The sequence below is a fragment of the Cebidichthys violaceus genome, unplaced genomic scaffold, assembly GCF_023349555.1.
Source record: "Cebidichthys violaceus isolate CVI_PGR_0920_01 unplaced genomic scaffold, fCebVio1.0.p SCAF_25, whole genome shotgun sequence".
In the NCBI taxonomy this organism is placed as follows: Eukaryota; Metazoa; Chordata; class Actinopteri; order Perciformes; family Stichaeidae; genus Cebidichthys; species Cebidichthys violaceus.
The window spans coordinates 5,003,071-5,022,506 of NW_027176428.1; the positions used below are offsets into that span (position 1 = coordinate 5,003,071).

A 19,436-nucleotide genomic window follows, 5' to 3' on the forward strand; every position below is an offset into this window, starting at 1 on the left:
GAGCCAGCTTCTATTGGTATCCATGGTAATGTATTGAGTGTGCCAAGTGGTAAATAATTATTTATTCACCATTTTCTCCTTTAATCTAAGTTCTGGGCGGAGTTATCCCCCATGATCCCATGTAGTGCACTGATACATTTTGGAGAGGCCATATACCCTTCTGCGCGAACCCTCCAACGGGAGTTTTGAATTTTTCCGACAGCCCCTGAAGGCAGCAGCATCCCCTCCAGTTTTACGGTCTCAGCGCCGATTCAACGTGATAGCGTCTCTCACAGAGAGCCGGTGTGGTGTCTGAGGAGCGCTCTAAAGCTTCGCTCATACGCACTTCAAACAGGATGTAGCGACTGAGACACATCACGGAAACACACAAAAAGAGAAAGCGTGTTAAACTCAGCGATGTGACAAAACACCACTGAGCCAGAAATGAGCGGCACAGCGGAGGAGAAGAAGAAGAAGACAGGAGAAGTCCCGATGAGGAAGCTCATCGTCGGCAGGTCTTGACGGCTGTCCCGCTGACCTGAGACGCCCAGCAGCACCGCCGCAGCACCGCACGGTTTTACACACGCGCACACCGAAAACCCAACACAGCCGAAATACTCCTCCACATCCCGCCGGTGGACACTGAAAGCGACAATGGCGAGCCAGGGTGACTGCTGTGTGAAGGTTGCATTGAGGTAAGCCTCCGACGTGTGCATGCTGGAAATCTGCCGACCTTAGCAGACCATATTGTGTCTGTGACTCCTGGCGAGCCGTTAAATGCATTCTGCTAAAACCCTATAGTGTTATTTCACTACTCCTCACCTTCTCTGCACATTGTGAGATAACAGCTACAGAGAAGAGTGCGAGCACCTTGTTTTGTAATACATGGGTGGTGCTCTGCACGGTATTGATAAGGCAAAGCATGTGCCACCATCTCCGTTTTCATTTTGGAGGGCATAAGTTCTCCAGGGCATTAGTCCGTTGTGTATGTGTATCAGCGGCTTCCATTCATTATTTAACATTGGATGAAGTGACAAGGACAGCTGCAGCCAGGTGCAGGGAGGAGAATGGGCGTTTCTCCTCAAACCATTTTCTGTATTATTATTCTTACAGACAACTATATGCAGTCTCTTCTTGTCATACCGATGTTTAGTGAGCACCTTACATGTGTATGGCAGCAGCCAGGCTTTGAAACCAGAGGCTTGTGCTGTTTAAAAAAAAATAAAAATGAATCGAGCACAAAGAGATGCTGTCCTTCAGAGCTGTGTCATTCACTGCCTTTGTTGGACATGCACCCAAAAGCTCAGGCAGCAGAGCAGCTTTTGGATTTGTGTAAGGAGATATTAGCAACCCATTAATTGTGTGTGCCAAGACTAAATGTTGGGAGGGATCACTTAAACGTGCACGTGCTGACACTGCATGCCTGTATGACTGGAGTGTGATTGGGTCTGTGTCTGTAATCATGCGTTTTTTTTGCAGTGTGTGTGTGTGGGGCTGAGGCGGTGGTCTGACAGACCCACTGTCCTCTCAGACCCTCCCAGAGCCGGTCACAATCGGCTAATGAGTCCCCATTGGTCATACTGACAATCCTTTATAAGAAGATTATGAGAAAACAGCCATCTTTACACCCTCTCTTATTGTGCAAATGTAAAGCAACAAAGTAATAGTGAAATTTAACTCTTCCTTTGCAAAGGACCCCTTTGAGGTCCTCCAACCTCAGTTTGGGAACCATTGATCCAACCTAGTGGGGGTTGAGGATGGGGGGGTCGGCACAGTAGAGCAGCCCTTTTTAAGATGAACCTTACAACCGATGGCCCCATTTCCCCAGGGGAGGTTTCAGAGTCACTTGTCAATCAGCCGCTGAGTGGATCTCCTTTGTGCGCGCTCACAGCGACAACTGTAACAGGATGTGGGGTGGGTCGTGTGTTGGCGAAAAAGCAAAGAGAGAAGGTGAAAAGAGAAGCCAAAAAGACAGCTGGTGGCTGCTGCTCAACTGAAGTTATTGATTGAAGTCTGAAAGAGGCTTGTTGTGTAATTGTAACTGAATGAGTGAAGGTGACAGATTCGGCTTCACACACCACCGGTACGCCTGTGTGTTTAGCTGTCCCCGTCTTTTTTTGTGATGCAAATATTGACATGATTGTCAGTGTATGAGCATATTGTCAAAACTGTTTTATTAGCACAAACATCACATTGTAATTAAACAGAGTTTGTGTAATTACATGACTAGGCTAGTGGGCGAGCCAGTGCTACTCCTTTTCATCGTGTGTGATCTGTGTGTGTGTGTTTTACATGCACTGCAAATGCCCCCAAAAGCGTCTGACAGGAAATGGGAAGCCCACAAATAAACACAGAGAAGGATGACTTCCTGTCGTATAAGCGACTGTTTTCCCAATGATCGCCATGCGTCTTTTTTTTCCTGAGAAAGTCGGCTGCTGATAAGAGAGGATGGTGTGTGTATAATTGCTCCCATGTTGTGCAGCCCTCGGGCAGGCTGCATAAAGCTTGGGACTCTGTGTTTGTGTGTGCATGTGTGAGTATGCATTTGGAGGGCAATGAGGTTGTCATGTGGGCCAACCAACACACACACACACACACACACACACACACACACACACACACACACACACACACACACACACAGTCTGAGTATCGCCAGTATCCATTTCCTGAATATCTGCACTGCCTTCCCTAAACAATGGCCATATAACCAGTGACATGACCTACAATCCTATATTCAGACCTGACTGCCTCAGGAATGGATGTGGATATGACACACACACACACACACACACACACACACACACACACACACACACACACACACACACACATTAACTTAAGTCAATAGTTCTGCATTGCAGTCAAACATGACGCTATGCATGTAATGGAACTCCCTACTAAGTGACCGTCGTTAAATTGCTTCTGGCTTGGCTGTTTCATCTTCAAACTGCTGCATTCACTTAAAAACAAGCTAAGATGCAAACAGGATATAAGAATGAGAAGTCTTACATTTCCTGAGTCTCACCCATTTGAACCCCCACACACACACGCACAGTCATAATCATATTCACACACCGACATATGAACGGTTTTACTTTGTCTCGAGGGGGCCCCCTCCTCTCGTTGATGTTAAGTTGAGTGCTGCATTTCCCCCGGATTGAAAGCTTTATGTTGCTGTTATAAATGTCAATAATTTCACTTGTGTGTGCTTGCTACGTATGTTGGGTTTAACTTGACGTGAGAGTTACGAGCAGTGTGTAAATTCCCATTTGCGTATCAATCTCTTTGCCGTTTCTCTGCAGCGCTGCCACTTACTCATTTCAGACCTGCGAGTGACTCTTGTCTTCCACTAAAGTGCTAAGTCAGCCTTCATAGTTTTGTATAAATAGACACAAAGACCAATCTGTTCAGAGCTTTTGTGGTCTCTGAACTTGTGACTGCTGCTTGATGTTCTCACCTTAACAGAGTCTTCCTCAAGACTTTCCTCGCTGTGTAATCTGAAAGCTGGTGCTGGAAAATGACCTGAGGAATCACAAGTCAATGATTCCTCAGTCCTTTGTATTTCATGCATTTGTGGTTCAAGTGATGACAGCAATGACGCTGAATGAAAAATAAAAAAATCTTTTGGAAACTGAGCACAAAATATCCAGTGTTCTTTCAGACCCCACAGATGGAAAACTGCGGTATTGTGGACAGTTGTGATGCAGACGTACCTTGAAGGTCGAGGGAGCTGAGCATGAACATGAGGCTTTTATCTCTCCGGCCCTCTGCTAACATGTTGATCAGCCAGACCAAAATGGTGCTTTGCAAAAACACAGACGTTTTTTTTTTTTTATAAATCTATAAAAGTGCTGCAGACTTAAGCCACCCCATGACCAAAACACTGGCTTCAAAATAAAACAGGAGTAACGGGATACAACTGCGGAAGGGGCCCCTCACAGCTGATACACAAAGCCTTTTAAATGGGAGTTTTTTTTGTTGCAGGACGAATGTCCCGTGTAGGCTCCCAGTCTCGCCTGTTTCCTGTGTGTGTTACCAGTTTGCCACACAGGCTCTGTCTGGGTTACACATCTCCCTGGGGGGGTGCTCTTTAAAAATGGCTGGACTCTGGTGGGGAAACGGGTGTATGTGTTTTTGTGTGAGAGACTAAGGCATCAGCCTATGCACTTGTCACAGGGTAGTGCTGCAATGTAATCTCCTCATGAATGCATTCTCACACTTGGTCTCAACATTTATCCCCCCATTGACCGGCTTGCTTCAGATTTACAGTCCCCGGGCCGCCAGGAAAAGCGAAAGCCGTTTTGTTTTGTTGTTGGGAGTCGCCACTGATGTTGTTTCTGATCAGTAATTTTGGCCGCTACCAAGGGAAGAGGAGCAGGAAACATGACAGAGCACACACCCAAGTTGGCCGTCCACAGCTGTGCACATCACTTCCTCCTCACGCTGACCTGCTGGTCACATGTTTTGTGTTTTATTGTTCCCCCTTCAAACCTAATAGACCTAACAGTTCTGTGTGAGCTGCCCTGTCTAGAGTGGCTCAGCATTGTGTGTTCTGTATGCTCTGACATGAGACCTGAAAGCTGATAGGAACGTCATGTTCAAACCAAATGACACAGTGATGTGTGGAAGGCAAGAATCCGAACAGTCCCAGTCAGTAATGGGCTTAAAAAGACTAATACAGAGTGTTTTGTTTATCACCTATAGTAACTGTTGCATAATCGGGCCCTTCAGGCTCAGGGGCTTTACAAGCAGATTGTGGCCAAGGAGGTGCGAAAGGTCTGCAGGACAAAGAAGTTAGAGACGTTGCCGAGCTACGACGTTTAATCCTGGTTTTCCAAACAAAAACACAACTCCTCTTAATGACACATCTGTTGACAGGTGTACAATAGAGGTATTTGACTGTGTTTCTGAAAAGGCCTGACTATGAGGGAAGTGGTGCTTATGTATAGAGATTGATAGGGTGGAATTTATTACCCCATAGCGTGTATATTTAAACCAATTGATTGGAAATATTCGGGACTTGGCCTAGGCTTTGGCATTAAAATGAGTTGTGCAACGGGTGTGCTCTCCCAAATGGTGTGCTGCTGTGGCAGAATGACTTCCTGTGAGCTCTGTCACTGGACTATCCACACTTCCTGCTCACTTCCTGCTTTATGAACTGCTGATGAGCCTGTTGACACAGTTCAGTTAAGACTGAATCCTCAAAAAAAAAAAACCCTTCTAGGAATCAGTCTTCTGTTCTGTAGGCTGAATGAGAGCATGACTTTTTACTTTATAAAATACATTTTCCTGCTCTTTTGAGACAAAAAGGGGCCTGTTGTTCCTGATATAAAAAATGGAAAACCCACATTGAGTGTGCCGGGTGTGCTAACAGTGTTCTCTGATGACGATACGTCATCTCAAACTTGCCTCATCCTTTTATTTCCCCTTGCTCAAGCTCGTCTGCACTGTGAGCAAAATACAGCATGGAACTGTTACCAAAAAGCTGGAAGGTCACCAGCTTTCTCTCCCCCTCCTCAGCTCCTACCACCTTCTATTCACCCTCTCTTGCACGTGCACACGCACACACACACACACACACACACACACACACACACACACACACACACACACACACACACACACACACACACACCAACACCATCTGTATTTATTTGAATTCATCCATTTGAATTCAGTAAGGAATGAAAGGTGCTTCAGTATGAACATTTGCATTTTTCTGTTATCCGGGTCTCATCATATGTCAGTTGCTGGCCTTCTAAACAGTCCTAACTATAATCATTCATGCAGCTCGGACACAAGATAACCTTTCTATAGATTGTGTGGTCAGCACAGAAAATAATTTATTGATTCTTTAGCATTTTGGTGGAAGTAATCTGTGATCTGAATATTTTGATAAACCAAATAACCAATTAGTGTGGGTTGACATTGTTGTGGTCATTTAGGAGTCATAGGGGATGTGTGTGTGTGTGTGTGTGTGTGTGTGTGTGTGTGTGTGTGTGTGTGTGTGTGTGTGTGAGAGTGATGAGGCGTAGCAGAGGCCCTTTAAACAGAGCACCTCTCGGTTGAGCGTAGACAGAGGACACAGTGTGAATGAGTCTGATGTCACTGCAGGTCTTTGTGCTCTGTGCTGAGTTTGCACACACGCACGTACGCACACACACACACACACACGCACACGCATACATACGCACACATACACACTTATATGCATGTAAAGACACACTGCAAGGGCAGAGATTTGGAGGGTAAATGGGGATGAAGAACAGGCTATATTTTTAGAGAGTACGGTAGAGAGGAAGGGGTGAAAGAAAGAGGTTCGCAGAGTCTATTTCTGAAGTCGTCTTTGTTTTATAAACTGCTCTCCCTCCTTTGAAAAGAGCGATGCTTCCTGCAATTCAACACAACAAATACAAAGAAAAATCAAAGAGATTAAGGGACAGAGTTGGGCGGAGTGGAAAAAGGAGCAAGTGTCTCTTCTGTTGTCAAAGGGGCTACTGTGGCGTGCAAATATGAGCTCTTAGCCAAACATGCAATCACTGCGTGTCTGCCTGGACGTGTGTGTGCGTTTGAGCATCGTGTGTATGAATAATTTGGGCGCAGCTGCATGTGTTTGCCATATTCCCACAGAGGGAGGAAGAGACAGAGGTGTTGTGTCTAGACTGTAAAGAGTTTATTTACTTCTCTATTTTAATGTTGCATGTTCTTTCTAAACAATCTAAAATGATATTCTCTTCTGCTTTTTAATCCGTGTGCTAGAAATATAACATGGCTTGCCAGTAAACAAGTGATAGGAGTGTATAATTATTAATCACTTGATAGCTTTTGTGTGTCTTTAAGCATTGCACACTCTAAGCAGGTCAGCCTCTCTGTCACTGTGTCCATCTTAAATGGATTTATTAATATTCAGCTCGTTGAGGAAGAGTAGATATTATAGATGAGACAAAAGATGTGAAGACCTGAATTTGTGCCAGACTGTGTACTATGTGTTTGTGTGCATGCTTCACTAGAACTTCACTAGAGCTGCTGTCAGTGTCTGCTATGCAGATATGAAGGGTGTGTGTGCGTGTGTGTGTGTGTGTGCGTGCGCGTGCGACCAGCTGGCCCATAATCACCTTCAGCGCTAAGTAGCTTAATCACTGCTGGAGTTTGTGTCTCTGAGTTTGTTTTGTGTAGTTGGGTGTGTTTGGAGAGAGATGACAGCAGGACGAGGCTTTAAAACGGCTGATTTTATCACTAAATAAGCAAAAAACTTTAAATTGATCTATTTTAATTTTTCTGCTACTTTTGGTTTATGACCAAATAGCTGCAAAACTTTGTGTTTTGTGCTAATAAGCAAATATTAGCATGCTAACACTCTAAAGGCTAACACGGTAAACATTACACCTTCTAAACATAAGCGCGTTAAAATTGTCATTGTAACCATGTTAGCATGCTCTTGTTAGCATGCTAATGTTAGCGTTCAGCTTAAATCGGCGCTGTGCGTCTAGCAAAGCTTGCTAACATGACAGTAGACTCTTTGTCTTGTTGACAATCTTTCTTTAAAAAAAAAAAGTGAAATATACAGTAATAATACTGAAAAGAAAAGTCTAGTAATGTCATATTATTTATCACATAACCTCAAATAGTTCTGCAGGTATTTAAAGAGAACAAACATGTGTGCACATGTACGTGACAGAAAAGCAAGGTCTTCAGCCCCCTGGCTAAGTACACATTCCTACAGACAGACAGACGTGGTGGCTGGCTACATTAGCACTCATGCTAAATGTTGTCTGACAGAGTCGGAGGCTGGGCTGGTGCTAATGCTAACCAGCCCTCCAGGGAGGCAGACAGACAAGCAGAGTCATGGCAGCAGTCTGCAGCTCAGCAGCGTGCGTTGTAGGCAGAGTGTGAATAAAAAAGGGGACCAGAACCACAGGTTTTGGACTCTTGTGTGTTTGTTTGACGCACCTTTATATTCTTGAAATACATACAAATATGGTATGATGCATAGTATTGGTGTCTTTTTTTCTCTCTACACTGTTAGATAACTTGTGAAACACCATTTCACGTCTGAATACTTCACAAAGGTCTTTTCAGATATTTCACTTGTGAACACCATGTGTGAAAACATCAATTTCACACCTTATATCAAGTTAAACACATAACATGTGATGAATTCACTAATAGAGAAAAAAAACATGACACGTGGTTTTCAGATGTTTCCCATGTGAAAGAATTGGCATACTACAGGCACATATGTGATATTGAAAATGTTTCACATGGGGAACATTTTTTTCACATGTGCTTTAGTTCTAAGTGTGCTGAACTCTGGACAATTAAAAGTAAACTAAACCACATGTTTTGCCTCATTGTGTTTATTAAGGACTTCTTGTTGACATTGTGTTTTAATCATCGACCTTTTTATGAACTCCATACTGGGTCTCCCACTTTCCCACTGCCATAATTTTGTGTCACACCGGATCAATGTTGGGAAATAGTTTGTGCTCTGTTAGTTGAGTAAATCACTAACAATCTCCAAGTTCTAGGTATTTACAAGGTGGCTCAGACCGCAATTATACACATTCATGGTACGAAGAAGCACTTTGGCTAAAAGCATCCAGTATCCATAAAAAAACAAACAAATGTTATCTTAATAGCCAGTGCTTCCTCTCTCAGGCCGTTGGAGTTAATTGGAATCATGCAGAAATCAGCTAACACCTCCCTGACCTTGACGAGGCCGTCTGTCACGGAGATGTAGGAAAGGAAGCTAATTTGATTCTTTCTTGCCTCCTCCTCCCCCATGGAGCGGCAGACAGAGCAGACGCGGGGGGGAGGGAGGGGAAATGAGATGGGGGATGAGGAAGTGGGGTGGGGATTGACCCAGAATCAGCTCCGATGGTGCGGACTGATGTGCCCCTGTAACAATGAGAGATGCTCGTCTGAAAATGAATGATGGTAGCTAGTCTTTGACAGTGGTGAGAAGTTAATTTCCTTTAGTGAGGGGTGCAGTTCACGCCCTGATGATCAAAGAAAATGAAATTGCTCTGGTGTTTTGAATAAGTCTTCTATTTTTACTCAGTTAAAACTATTACCAGTATGAATTACTAATGAATTTATAGTATCTTAGTATCAGAAGTTTACATTAAAGACCTGTACGTATGAGGAGAGTGTGACAAGTCTGTCTGAGAATTAGACAGTAAATAAAATCTGTGGCGGCTCGGTTGTTAAAGCTGATGTTCACTTTGTGTCCAATTTCATGCGTCGCCACGCAGCTCTGTCTCACTTTACCTGGTACTATCAGCATAAAAATGTGATATTCAAGACCCTAAAAATGTCCCACAGATCCTTCTCTGAAGTAGAACTTCCCATTCTACCTTTAAGTTGCTGGTTTGTTGTCACAGGACATGGATGTCTATTCATCTTTTTGATTTCAACAAGGACAGCAGACAAAAAGAAAGCAACGAGGCCACAGTTGTGTATCAAGATGGACCTTAAACTTACGATGACAGTGTATGTCTTTTAAGTTGCTGAAGGAGCGAGTGAATTGATCTTTGTGGATCTCTGCAGTCGACCCAGCCCTTTCCAGACAATGTAGGACATCTCCGTCCTTGAAGTCTGGCTCAGTTAAGAAAACGCTTGTGAACATCGTTGAACCATGTTGCTCCAGCGTGCGACATTGCATGCGAACACAACCAGTCAAACCAATGAGCACGATGTGTGTGAGCCCTGCTCTCCCTTATCGCCGGTTACCAATTTGCAGCGGTGCCTCGGGCCACAGGGCCGCCAGTCGGTGAGGTTAGGACCATAGATAGGGTTAATACAAAGGACATGAACAGTGGCTCACATCTATTGTATGTCTGAGTGTAGAGGTGAATAGACTGCTAGTGCAGCATCAGATGTAATCCAGGAAGCAGAGAATATCCTCTATAGATGGTGTGGTTGTTTGTGTGTGTATGTCATCATTCTCAATTCTGCTACAATAGAGAGATTTTTCACACACCAGTTTATATACTAAAACGGTAGATGGAATTGATATGAATGCTTTTGAGACGTAGGATGTAGCTTAAACATTAGAGTTAAACATTAGAGAAGGGCTGCAACTATCACCTACTTTCAATACTGAATAATCTCTCAAATGTTTTCAATTAACTGATTCATTTAGTCTTTGGTTTCTCAGAGCCCAAAATCTAAAGATAGATTCACCTTTTTTGATGCCAATGTTACGGGTCCCAGGAATGGTACCACAGCAACAAAATTAATATCCTGTAGGACACAAGTAACGTTCGGCAGAGATGAGGACAAGAGGCAGTCGGTTCTTTCTCCGGAATACGTCTGAGGAACGCGCAGGAGTCACCCCTAAAGTAACCTGCGCGCAACTGCTCCGGTGTCAACAGTTCCTCCCGAGGCGCTGCAATTCTTAACTGTCCTTTTGTACGGTCCATATGTTCTAATTACATTTAGTAATTCAATAACATGTTAACATATTAAATCATTCAAAATAAACTGACAAATTAAATCATAAATGAACATCAATGTGGTCACATTTTTGGGTGTGCCACACCAACATTGAAGAGGAGACCTTAAAGTGCTCAGAAGAAATGTTAAAATTCCATGACTACTGGGTAAACATCATCTTGCTGATGAAGATCACATGATGTGACTGAAAGCTCCAGGTTGCACCAGGCGCCCTGGGAGAATCAGTGTGTCTCAGTGTGGCGAGACGGACGCCAAATGGAAGTAGCAGAAGGTGTCCACTTGGAGTCTGCCTGCCACCACCTGTGCGAGCCAGCTGTCCTCACCCAGGTCCAGCCTCCTGTGACCGCTGTCACACGCTTGCTTCTAATGTGCGCTGCTTTCTTTGCTTTCCCATTTACGCATTGCACACATTCAGCACTTCAATTCTTTTGCAGAAATATGAGCATATTTGCCTTCTCTGGCAGAATACGACACCTCTCCTGACTAATTGCATGTCCTCTCAGATGGTGTGATGAGGCCTGTACACACAGGGATGAACTAGTGTGTTGGACAGATCATCGCTGGATGGGGGTCGGTATAGGATTGAGGGCAGTGGTCATCTCTCTGTATAAAATAAATTTGAGGATATTTATTAGTCTTTTTGACGAATTGTCTTAATGGAACAGATTTGATGCAAATATTGTTTTCACATCACTTTTTTTTCCCTGAACCATGGAGATTCCACAGTGGAAAAAGAACGCAGTCCCTTGACCACACATTTGGTCACAGACCTGTGGAGTTCCTCCACCTTCCCTTTTGTTAAATGAGCCTTCTTTACCAAATCGCCGGGGCCAGGGAGGCCCACACTGCCCGCTGTGGTGCTTGGCACGGTCTCCCGCTCACGCAGGCAGTCGAACACGGTGCACGCCTTTTAGTGCGAAATACAGCCACACTTTTGACCGTTTACCTTTCGGCATTTTCTCTGTTAGTAGGTTGATGGCTAGCTAGCTACTGTAGCTCTACAACAGTAGGTTATCGTTACCTGCTGCCAGGACGGAGTCATCAGAGTAGTGTAACGTTAACTAGCGCAAGTGAGGTGATGCTTATGTTGGCTGTAACGTCCGTTTTAGGCCACCAGTGGCAGTATTTCAATCGGCTCAGGCACTGAAAGGAAGCACCGAAATCTGCGTTGCGTTTCGGTCCGCTAGGCACCGGTTGTATAGGAACCATATTGGCACCGGTTTTCGGTACCCAACCCTACTCGTCAGTGCTTTCTCTTCCTGTGCTCCCACCTGAGCCAGCCATTTACTCTCTGAACGCTGCTGCCTTTGTGTCCACTCGCCTCCTTTTTGTCCTGGTATTCTTTCTCCTCAAATCAGAAGTCAATGCTCACTAAATGCCATGTTTCAACCCTCTTCCACTTTTATTTTAATGCCAGCTTATTTCATTCATAGCTTACATGACCTCATCTTGCCAGGGACAAAGTACAGCCAGGTGCCCTTAGCCTATTTCTGCCATCCTCTTGGAGAGTGTTGGATCAGCGTGTGTGTGTGTGTGTGTGTGTGTGTGTGTGTGTGTGTGTGTGTGTGTGTGTGTGTGTGTGTGTGTGTTTGGCTACCAGCCTGTTAGCCTGCTGTGATGTCGGGCCCATGTGGAGGATTGGAGACTGAAGCGAGAGACAGATTGTTTTAGTGAATGGCCTGTCGTGAGTGTGTGTTGCTATTACACACATGCAAAGATGCTGAACTGATTACTATAAGAGCATGGCATAGATGTTAGGGGAAAGGTGCCTTTGATGGATTGTGATGGATAGAGACAGAGAGATGAGAAGGTCGATTGGAGAGAGAGAGGGAGTTGATGGGTTGATGTGCCGAATCACTGCAGACAGTTAATCCAGAAAATCAATGGGAGGACTGATTAAATGGGGAGCAGGACAGAAATGCCTACTGTAGCTCAATTATCAAAAATGGAGCCATTACGATAAATATGCTTGTGTTTTGTATACGTGGTTGGTATTACACTAACTCTTTGATGAATAGGCTTTAATTAATGAAAGCTGTAGGATACAAGAAGATGTTCATTAGTGCTGAATACATTTACATTGAAGCAAAGAATTGCAACCAGAAATGATTTCTCAGCCAACAATTATTGATTTCAATCCACTGACTTTTGCCCTTGGTGTTTCAATGAGGTTGGCATTTTTGTCCACTATTGGAAGGATCGCCAAGAAATTTGTGTCAGGATGAATTGTAATTACCCAAACCTTTTAATGTAGCAATATCATCAGGTCCAAAATGTTATTTGTCGAATACTTTGGTTTATGACCAAAACCCTTAAACACCAATGACATTCTCATCAGCTTGTACTTTGTGTTTTATTATCAAATGTCAACATAAAACATATGTTTGGGTCCATCAACAGTACAGTTTAGCTTAGATATAAGCCCTCTGTGAGTCTTACTTGTCAGCTAATTTTTGGGACACTCCACTGATCAATCAACCTTGAAACACCTGTATTTTTTCACATCCATACATTCTGCCTCCCCTTTATCCATCGCTGCACCTTGGGGCCTCCCACAGTTACTGATATGCCCAGAGCTCCTAACTCAAAATAGGCCAAGCCAATTTCCTGACTTCTCAGGGCTTTTCATGTCAAACATGCAACAATCTTCGTGAATAGCCATATTATTCCCCCTCTACTGTTCGTGTTCTCATTTTCCCTTTTCTCTTGTTCCCTCTGTCTTTCTATTTGTGTGACTCTTGAGTTGAACAAGAAAGAGGTAGATACAGTGAGAGAGATAAATGGTTCAAAGAGCGTTAAACAGTTCCACTTCGACTGCTTTTCAGAAGTTTTGTATCGGGTGTACAGTCTGATTGGGTGTAACATCCATTAAGATGTACTATTGTAGTTTTCCGATAAGAAAAGACAGAGAAATATGACTATTATTCAAAATATTTTTAAGGTAGTATTTCTTCTCACATTTTTAAACTTTGTTATCTTGTCCCAGTGGCTATTGGGACCGTGACGTGCTCACATTGACAGTGATAAGAGTGCAGCTGGGTTTGTCACGGCAAGTCTATGAGAGAAAACACACACAAGATGTTTAGTGTCGGACTCTTTCTAATCTTGGAAATCGTTTTAAAGATGGTTTTCAATGTGTGACTAATAGGACAGCATGACTTTATACTCTATACTTTTCACTCTAGCAGAAAAAAATAAAGGAAAAAATATTTTTGGAAAATGCTGTTTGTATCCCTCTCTGGGGTGTGCATACATACATACATACATACATACATACATACATACACACACACACACACACACACACACACACACACACACACACACACACACACACACACACACACACACACACCGCTGTGCCAGTTGTGTTAATCCTAATCTGAACTCCGACAATGACAAAGCATTAATCGGAGGTGGGGTACAAGCAAACCGAACAGATCCAGATGGAGACACTGTGGTCCTGTTTATGTAATCTCTGATGGGCTGGTTGTATGAAGTTAATCCTTCTCAGACAGTCCTGCTCAGTATAAATAACATTACAAGACTGTGATTGGATGAAGTTTATTTCAGGTGTGGCTTGTATTTGGTATCTATATGGTTGTAAACTTGGCACTCATGTCATCGTAGTCCGTGCGTTTGGTTAAACAAATTCACTTTTTGTATTCATCGTAATAAGATGATCTTTGTCACTGGCCGGTGGCCTTTAACATGATGTTATTGTGTGTAATATGACCGGATGAGTTGCTTCCACATGGTTTCTTTGGTCATGGGTAGGGTTTACAATTTATAGACATGCACAGCATTGAGTTTTGAAGTAGTTCAAGAAATAATTGTATGTTCATTTTAAGATAATTTTCAGTGACCTGTTTTGATAAATGGAGACCCCTTCTGAAAGTGTTTGTGCAGTAGTTTATTGCAAAGCGCTGTTAGGTTTTATGAGTAATTGAGCCTGCGGTGTGTTTGTGGAGCCAACACCCCACCAGCAGCTTGATGGAGCTGTGGTACAGAGAAGTCAGCATGCATCCTCAAGCAGTTTGGGAAACCACGTAGCAACCACAGACAGGCACTGGCAGGCTTAGAATTAAAGGGCAACACCTTTTAGCACCGTTAATGTTCATTAGAACAACAATTAAAGACGGGTTTTGACCGGCAATGCAGTACATAACAACATATTCTTCAGGGTTTTTGTGGAACGTGAAAGTATTTTCAATGTGGAGGACTTGATAACATAAATGCAACCATTTATTTACTGATAAACATAGAACAAACATGGATTCCTCCTGCCTGACAACCCTCTTCCTCTGTAGGTGTTGTTTTGCACCAAGTTGTTAGAGAACATTGTCTAATGGACACTGCTTGCTCACTATTTAGGACACAGGGGCCACTGTGTGAGGACCAACAGTCATTACACAAAGGACATGAGTTGTGTGAGAGGGCCAGAGAGTAGAGGGGATACAAGGGCAGGTTTAACACTCGTCTCTCTGCTGAGTGGTAATTAATGAGCGTGATGTCAATGGGGTTATTAAGTCTCACCACCTCCTAGTTTGTCAGGAGAGGAGAGTGTAGGGCAGGATCTGGTTTTATGATGCAGACGCAGTCCAAAAATAAAAATTTAGTCTATTAGTGGTGCAGTGAAACTTAAACTTAACATACTTTTTAAACAATCCTGTCGTTGATGTTGTCTCTTAACTTTAACTCCATTGTCAAGTTGCTAATCTGACTGTAACTATCTGTAAAAACTCAAAGTTTCCAGACTGGTCCAAAACAGTAAATTTTGGGCCATAAACCCAAAGCAATAAGATGAAAGACCGTAAAATGTCCACCTCAGGGAGCCTGCAGACTCAGGTGATAATTATCTCTTTCCACATTACACAGTCATTTTAACGATTGTTCCTGTTAAAACAAAAAGATTAGAGGAGCTTTAATGCTGTGATTTTGTCATCTTCATTGAATTTGTCTGTGGAAAATCAAATCTTTTGTATGCAGACACCAAGAGTTCTGCTTGATTGCATTCTGCTTCAAACATAAATATGTATGTGACATGAATCAAAACAATACCTCTGGTGTCTGCCTTTGTTTGGAAAGACAGAACTGAGAGGTTCAATATGGGACAGGCAAGGAAGCAAGAAGATGTGTCTGTTGTCCCTCTTCCATCAGGTTCAGCCTCTCTGATCCTCATCAATGAGAGGATCTTGGGAGACTTGGACAACGATCTGAGATCAGTGCACTCCCTGCTTCTTAAAACGTGATCCTCAAAACAAAATCAATTCTAATTTACAGAGTCTTTATACCAGCTTTACTGTGCATTTCTACTGTATCTTCCATCCCTTAACACTGATCAATGTGTCTTTAACAGTGAGTCACTTTTACTCTCCACCTGTAAGCACAACCTTTCCTGAATGGCGTACTGACTGTTTAGTCGTCTGTCAACAGTTATTGGAAGAAAGGGGGTAACTGTGTGTTTGCATTTAAAACAGTTGTTAAGGAACAGACACAAAGCGTCTCACACCAACTGATGGATATGTGTTTTTCCATTATGGAGGTGATATTTGATCGATAGAAAGAAAGACAGGAAGTGAGGCGGTTAGTCTCTGCTGTTATCAAGAGACAGGAAATGGAACAAGCCCCTATGCTGCTTCTGCCATTCAAGCTTTCGGCCCGATAATCTTGTTTTCACTGGCAACAGACTGCGTGAGGGCTGTGAAACAGGCTGAGGTGTGAGGATGAGAACAAGAGCACAGGAACAAAAGCAGAGCCAAATTACGTTTTCCTGTAACGAGATGATAAAGCTAAACAAAAAGATAACAAATAACAGGGAGAGAGGGTGGGGGTAAAGATTGAATAGTCCTTTATTGAGAAAACTTGAGGAGAGTAGATGATGTCCTCTGATAAATGGTGTCAAAGGAAACGTGGACACAGCGGCTGGCTTCCTCCTCTGGCTCAGAGCCAGGAGGGGAGACAACAGAGCTCTGAAACGCTCACAGCTCAAGAGAATACGATTAACTCTGTCTCTTTATGTGTGTGTGTACTGTGTCTCTACTGAAGTGTTTACATTAGGGAAATGAGCTGTGTGGCTACCACCGGTCTCTTCTTTAAATGTTTAGGGAGCCTGAACACACACACACACACACACACACACACACACACACACACACACACACACACACACACACACACACAATAATACACACACACACACACACACACACACACAATAATGCACACACACAGGCATTACTGGCTCTCGCTATGGGCTGATTTTATTGGTACCCTGGGCTTGTTGGTAACTGCCTTGTTATTTGGTCCTGGCTATTTTCAGGATTGTGATTGGATAGTTGGTCAGCAGTCGAGTTTCAGGTGAAGATAACTGGATAATTGGGGCATTAGCATTTTGTAACTTGCAATGTGCACCACTAGAATACCATTATTTGTTTTACTGGTGTAAAAACACATATTTTCACACACATAAAATGATTGCACATTACAAGTCCCAGAGCAGTGGTTGCAGTTCCCAAGGAAACTGAACCCTCCTAAAGGGTGCCAGCTAATGAAAAACAAAACTGAACACTAGAATGAGACTCTGTTAGCATTCGTAGTGTGTTAGTGTGTCCATAGAGAAAATATTGTGGTACTAATGAAATGGTTCCTTCATATCAGGAAAAGCTTTTTTTTCAGTAAGACAGGAGATGCAGCATGACCCTTAGAAAGCATGTTCATCAACATAACAGTTGGAATTATAGTCTCTCAAATTAATTCTCAATTTAAGCAAACAAGGTTGAGTTCTTTTATCTCTTATTACTTTTTTCAAAAAAATTATGACTTTTATCTCAAATATTACAACTTTGTGTTGAAGTATTTGTGATTTTATTTAAATATTATTAACTCTGCTTCTCAAAATATGTAAAATGTCAAACTCGAGTTCCCCCCTTATAGATCATCTTGTTTTCTGTTTTTTTTTTTTTATAGATAATTAGTTTTTTACAGATTTTTCAGTTACTTCTCAATGCATGTGTTTAATATTACCTTAACACAAGCATACATACAAAGACTTGATGGTGTAAGATCAAAGATTGGGAGCTTTACGATTTCCTCTCAATGGCTTTCAACATGTAGAAGACGATGGTTTGTCTACTTGTTAATGAGCTTTGAAAGAAATCTGAAAGGCAGGATGACGAGTGTTGCTAGATGTCTGGAAGGTCTCAAGGACTTTACAGTCTCCCTCATGTTGCAGATTACTTCACTCTCAAGTCTTGCATCAATGACTTCTGCAGCTATCAGGGTTTGATATGGCAATTACACTGTGTCTGTCTTTCTGTCTGTGTGTGTGTGTGTGTGTGTGTGTGTTTTTTTTATGGGTCTGATCCTAATTAGCACTATTGGGTTTGATAATTATTGTAATAAGTGAATTCCCTCAGAGCTTGTGGATAATGAGTTTCTGACTTTGAGTGTGTGTGTGTGTGTTTGTTTGTGTGTCTGACAGAACTAGGTTCAGGGCCCCAGACAAAACACTGGGATAATGAGTGTATAGACACCATGTTCCTACCTATACATTCATCTGTATATAAAGAATGCAAGTAAAAGAAAAAAAAGGTGTGTGTGTTGCTTCATTCATGGACTCTGTTTAGTCTTCAGGCTCTTTAAACCGTTTTTCTATTTGTGTGCAAAGATGAGAAAAGATAAATGCCTTAATTTGCCGCATCAGGGATCCACAATCTGTTTCTCTTTGTTTCCCTCTACGACTCTGTCTCATTAGTAGCAGTGTTAAGGGCTATTTTTAGCTGCTAAATGTTCTTTGGTGAGTGTGTGGTCTGAGTTTGTGTGTGTGTGTGTGTGTGTGTGTGTGTGTGTGTGTGTGTGTGTGTGTGTGTGTGTGTGTGTGTGTGTGTGTGATGTTTGCTGTGATGTTTGCTGTTCCGATCAATGTTATGGATCCCATCTTTTGTTCGCACAGCCGCCTTAAATGTTCATCCAGCTGAGCCGTGGTGTGATCATGAGTGTGTGTGAATTGATTATTTATAGCTGTTCCATTTCTTCTCCCTGTGAATAACTGATGGGCTGTCATTGTTGTCTTTGTGTCTCTTTGTTGTGTGTGTGTGTGTGTGTGTGTGTGTGTGTGTGTGTGTGTGTGTATTCTTGTTTGATATAAAGCTAGTCAAGACTTTCCTGAAGTCAGCCATACTCATCTTCGGAATGTTTTACCCTTGTGTGAAGACGCTCAGAAGAAGCGTGTAGAGTGATAAATGTAGACATAGGCCTATATTTTAAATTGGAATACTTTGGGCATCAGCCAATGATTATTTATTATGGTGCGGTCTTTTTATAATCTTTTTGATCAATTATTAATGTATGAAATAGCATTTATTTTCACAATTTCAGAGAGCCCCAGCTGATGTCTTTAAATTTCATGTTTTGTCTGACCTAGAGTCCAAATGTATGAATATTGACTTTGATATAAAACACAGAGAAGCACAAATAGTCACATTTGACAAGCTGTAACTTTGCTTGATAAATTACTTAAATGACTGACTTGAGCTAAATACTAATATTAGCATGCTAACATAGCGTGCCCACAGTGACAATGGTAACATGTCTGCATACAAAAGATTGTTTTAATGTTTAGCATTGCTGATGACAAATTACAGCTTATTCGTTTTACAGGTATTTGGAGGTAAAATTGAGACCTGATGATGGTGCGAGGGTAAAAGTCAGCGGATCACCAAAGTCTGTGGGTTTCATCCTCTGCAATTACATTTCTGTGCAGACATTTATGGTCTTCAATTTCTCCAAAAAGAGGTGGACCACTTAACCAACAGCCATTGCAACTGATGTACTGCAGCTTTCGGGTCTCAGCTTAACTCAAGGCCAAACAAATTATTTTTTATTTCTCTATCTGGAATTTTGAAAAGAAAACCAAAATTGTGAAACCAAACTGCTGTGTTGGGTTACGTAGAAGTTATGAATTGGAAAGTGTCTGTTCTATGTACTGCATCAGA

At 42.5% G+C, this 19,436-nt stretch overlaps 1 protein-coding gene across 6 annotated transcripts in view; it reads left to right on the forward strand.

The window, feature by feature from the left end:
• The first annotated feature begins 297 nt into the window (after window positions 1-297).
• The window catches only part of kif21b (kinesin family member 21B), a 61,151-nt gene continuing 42,012 nt past the window's right edge, over window positions 298-19,436 (forward strand). For all 6 annotated transcript variants that reach the window (XM_068720085.1, XM_068720090.1, XM_068720089.1 and 3 more), the window contains exon 1: window positions 298-674. In XM_068720085.1, coding sequence (XP_068576186.1) covers window positions 634-674 — 41 coding nt within the window. In that variant the 5' untranslated portion in view covers window positions 298-633. The remainder of the gene's footprint in view (window positions 675-19,436) is intronic.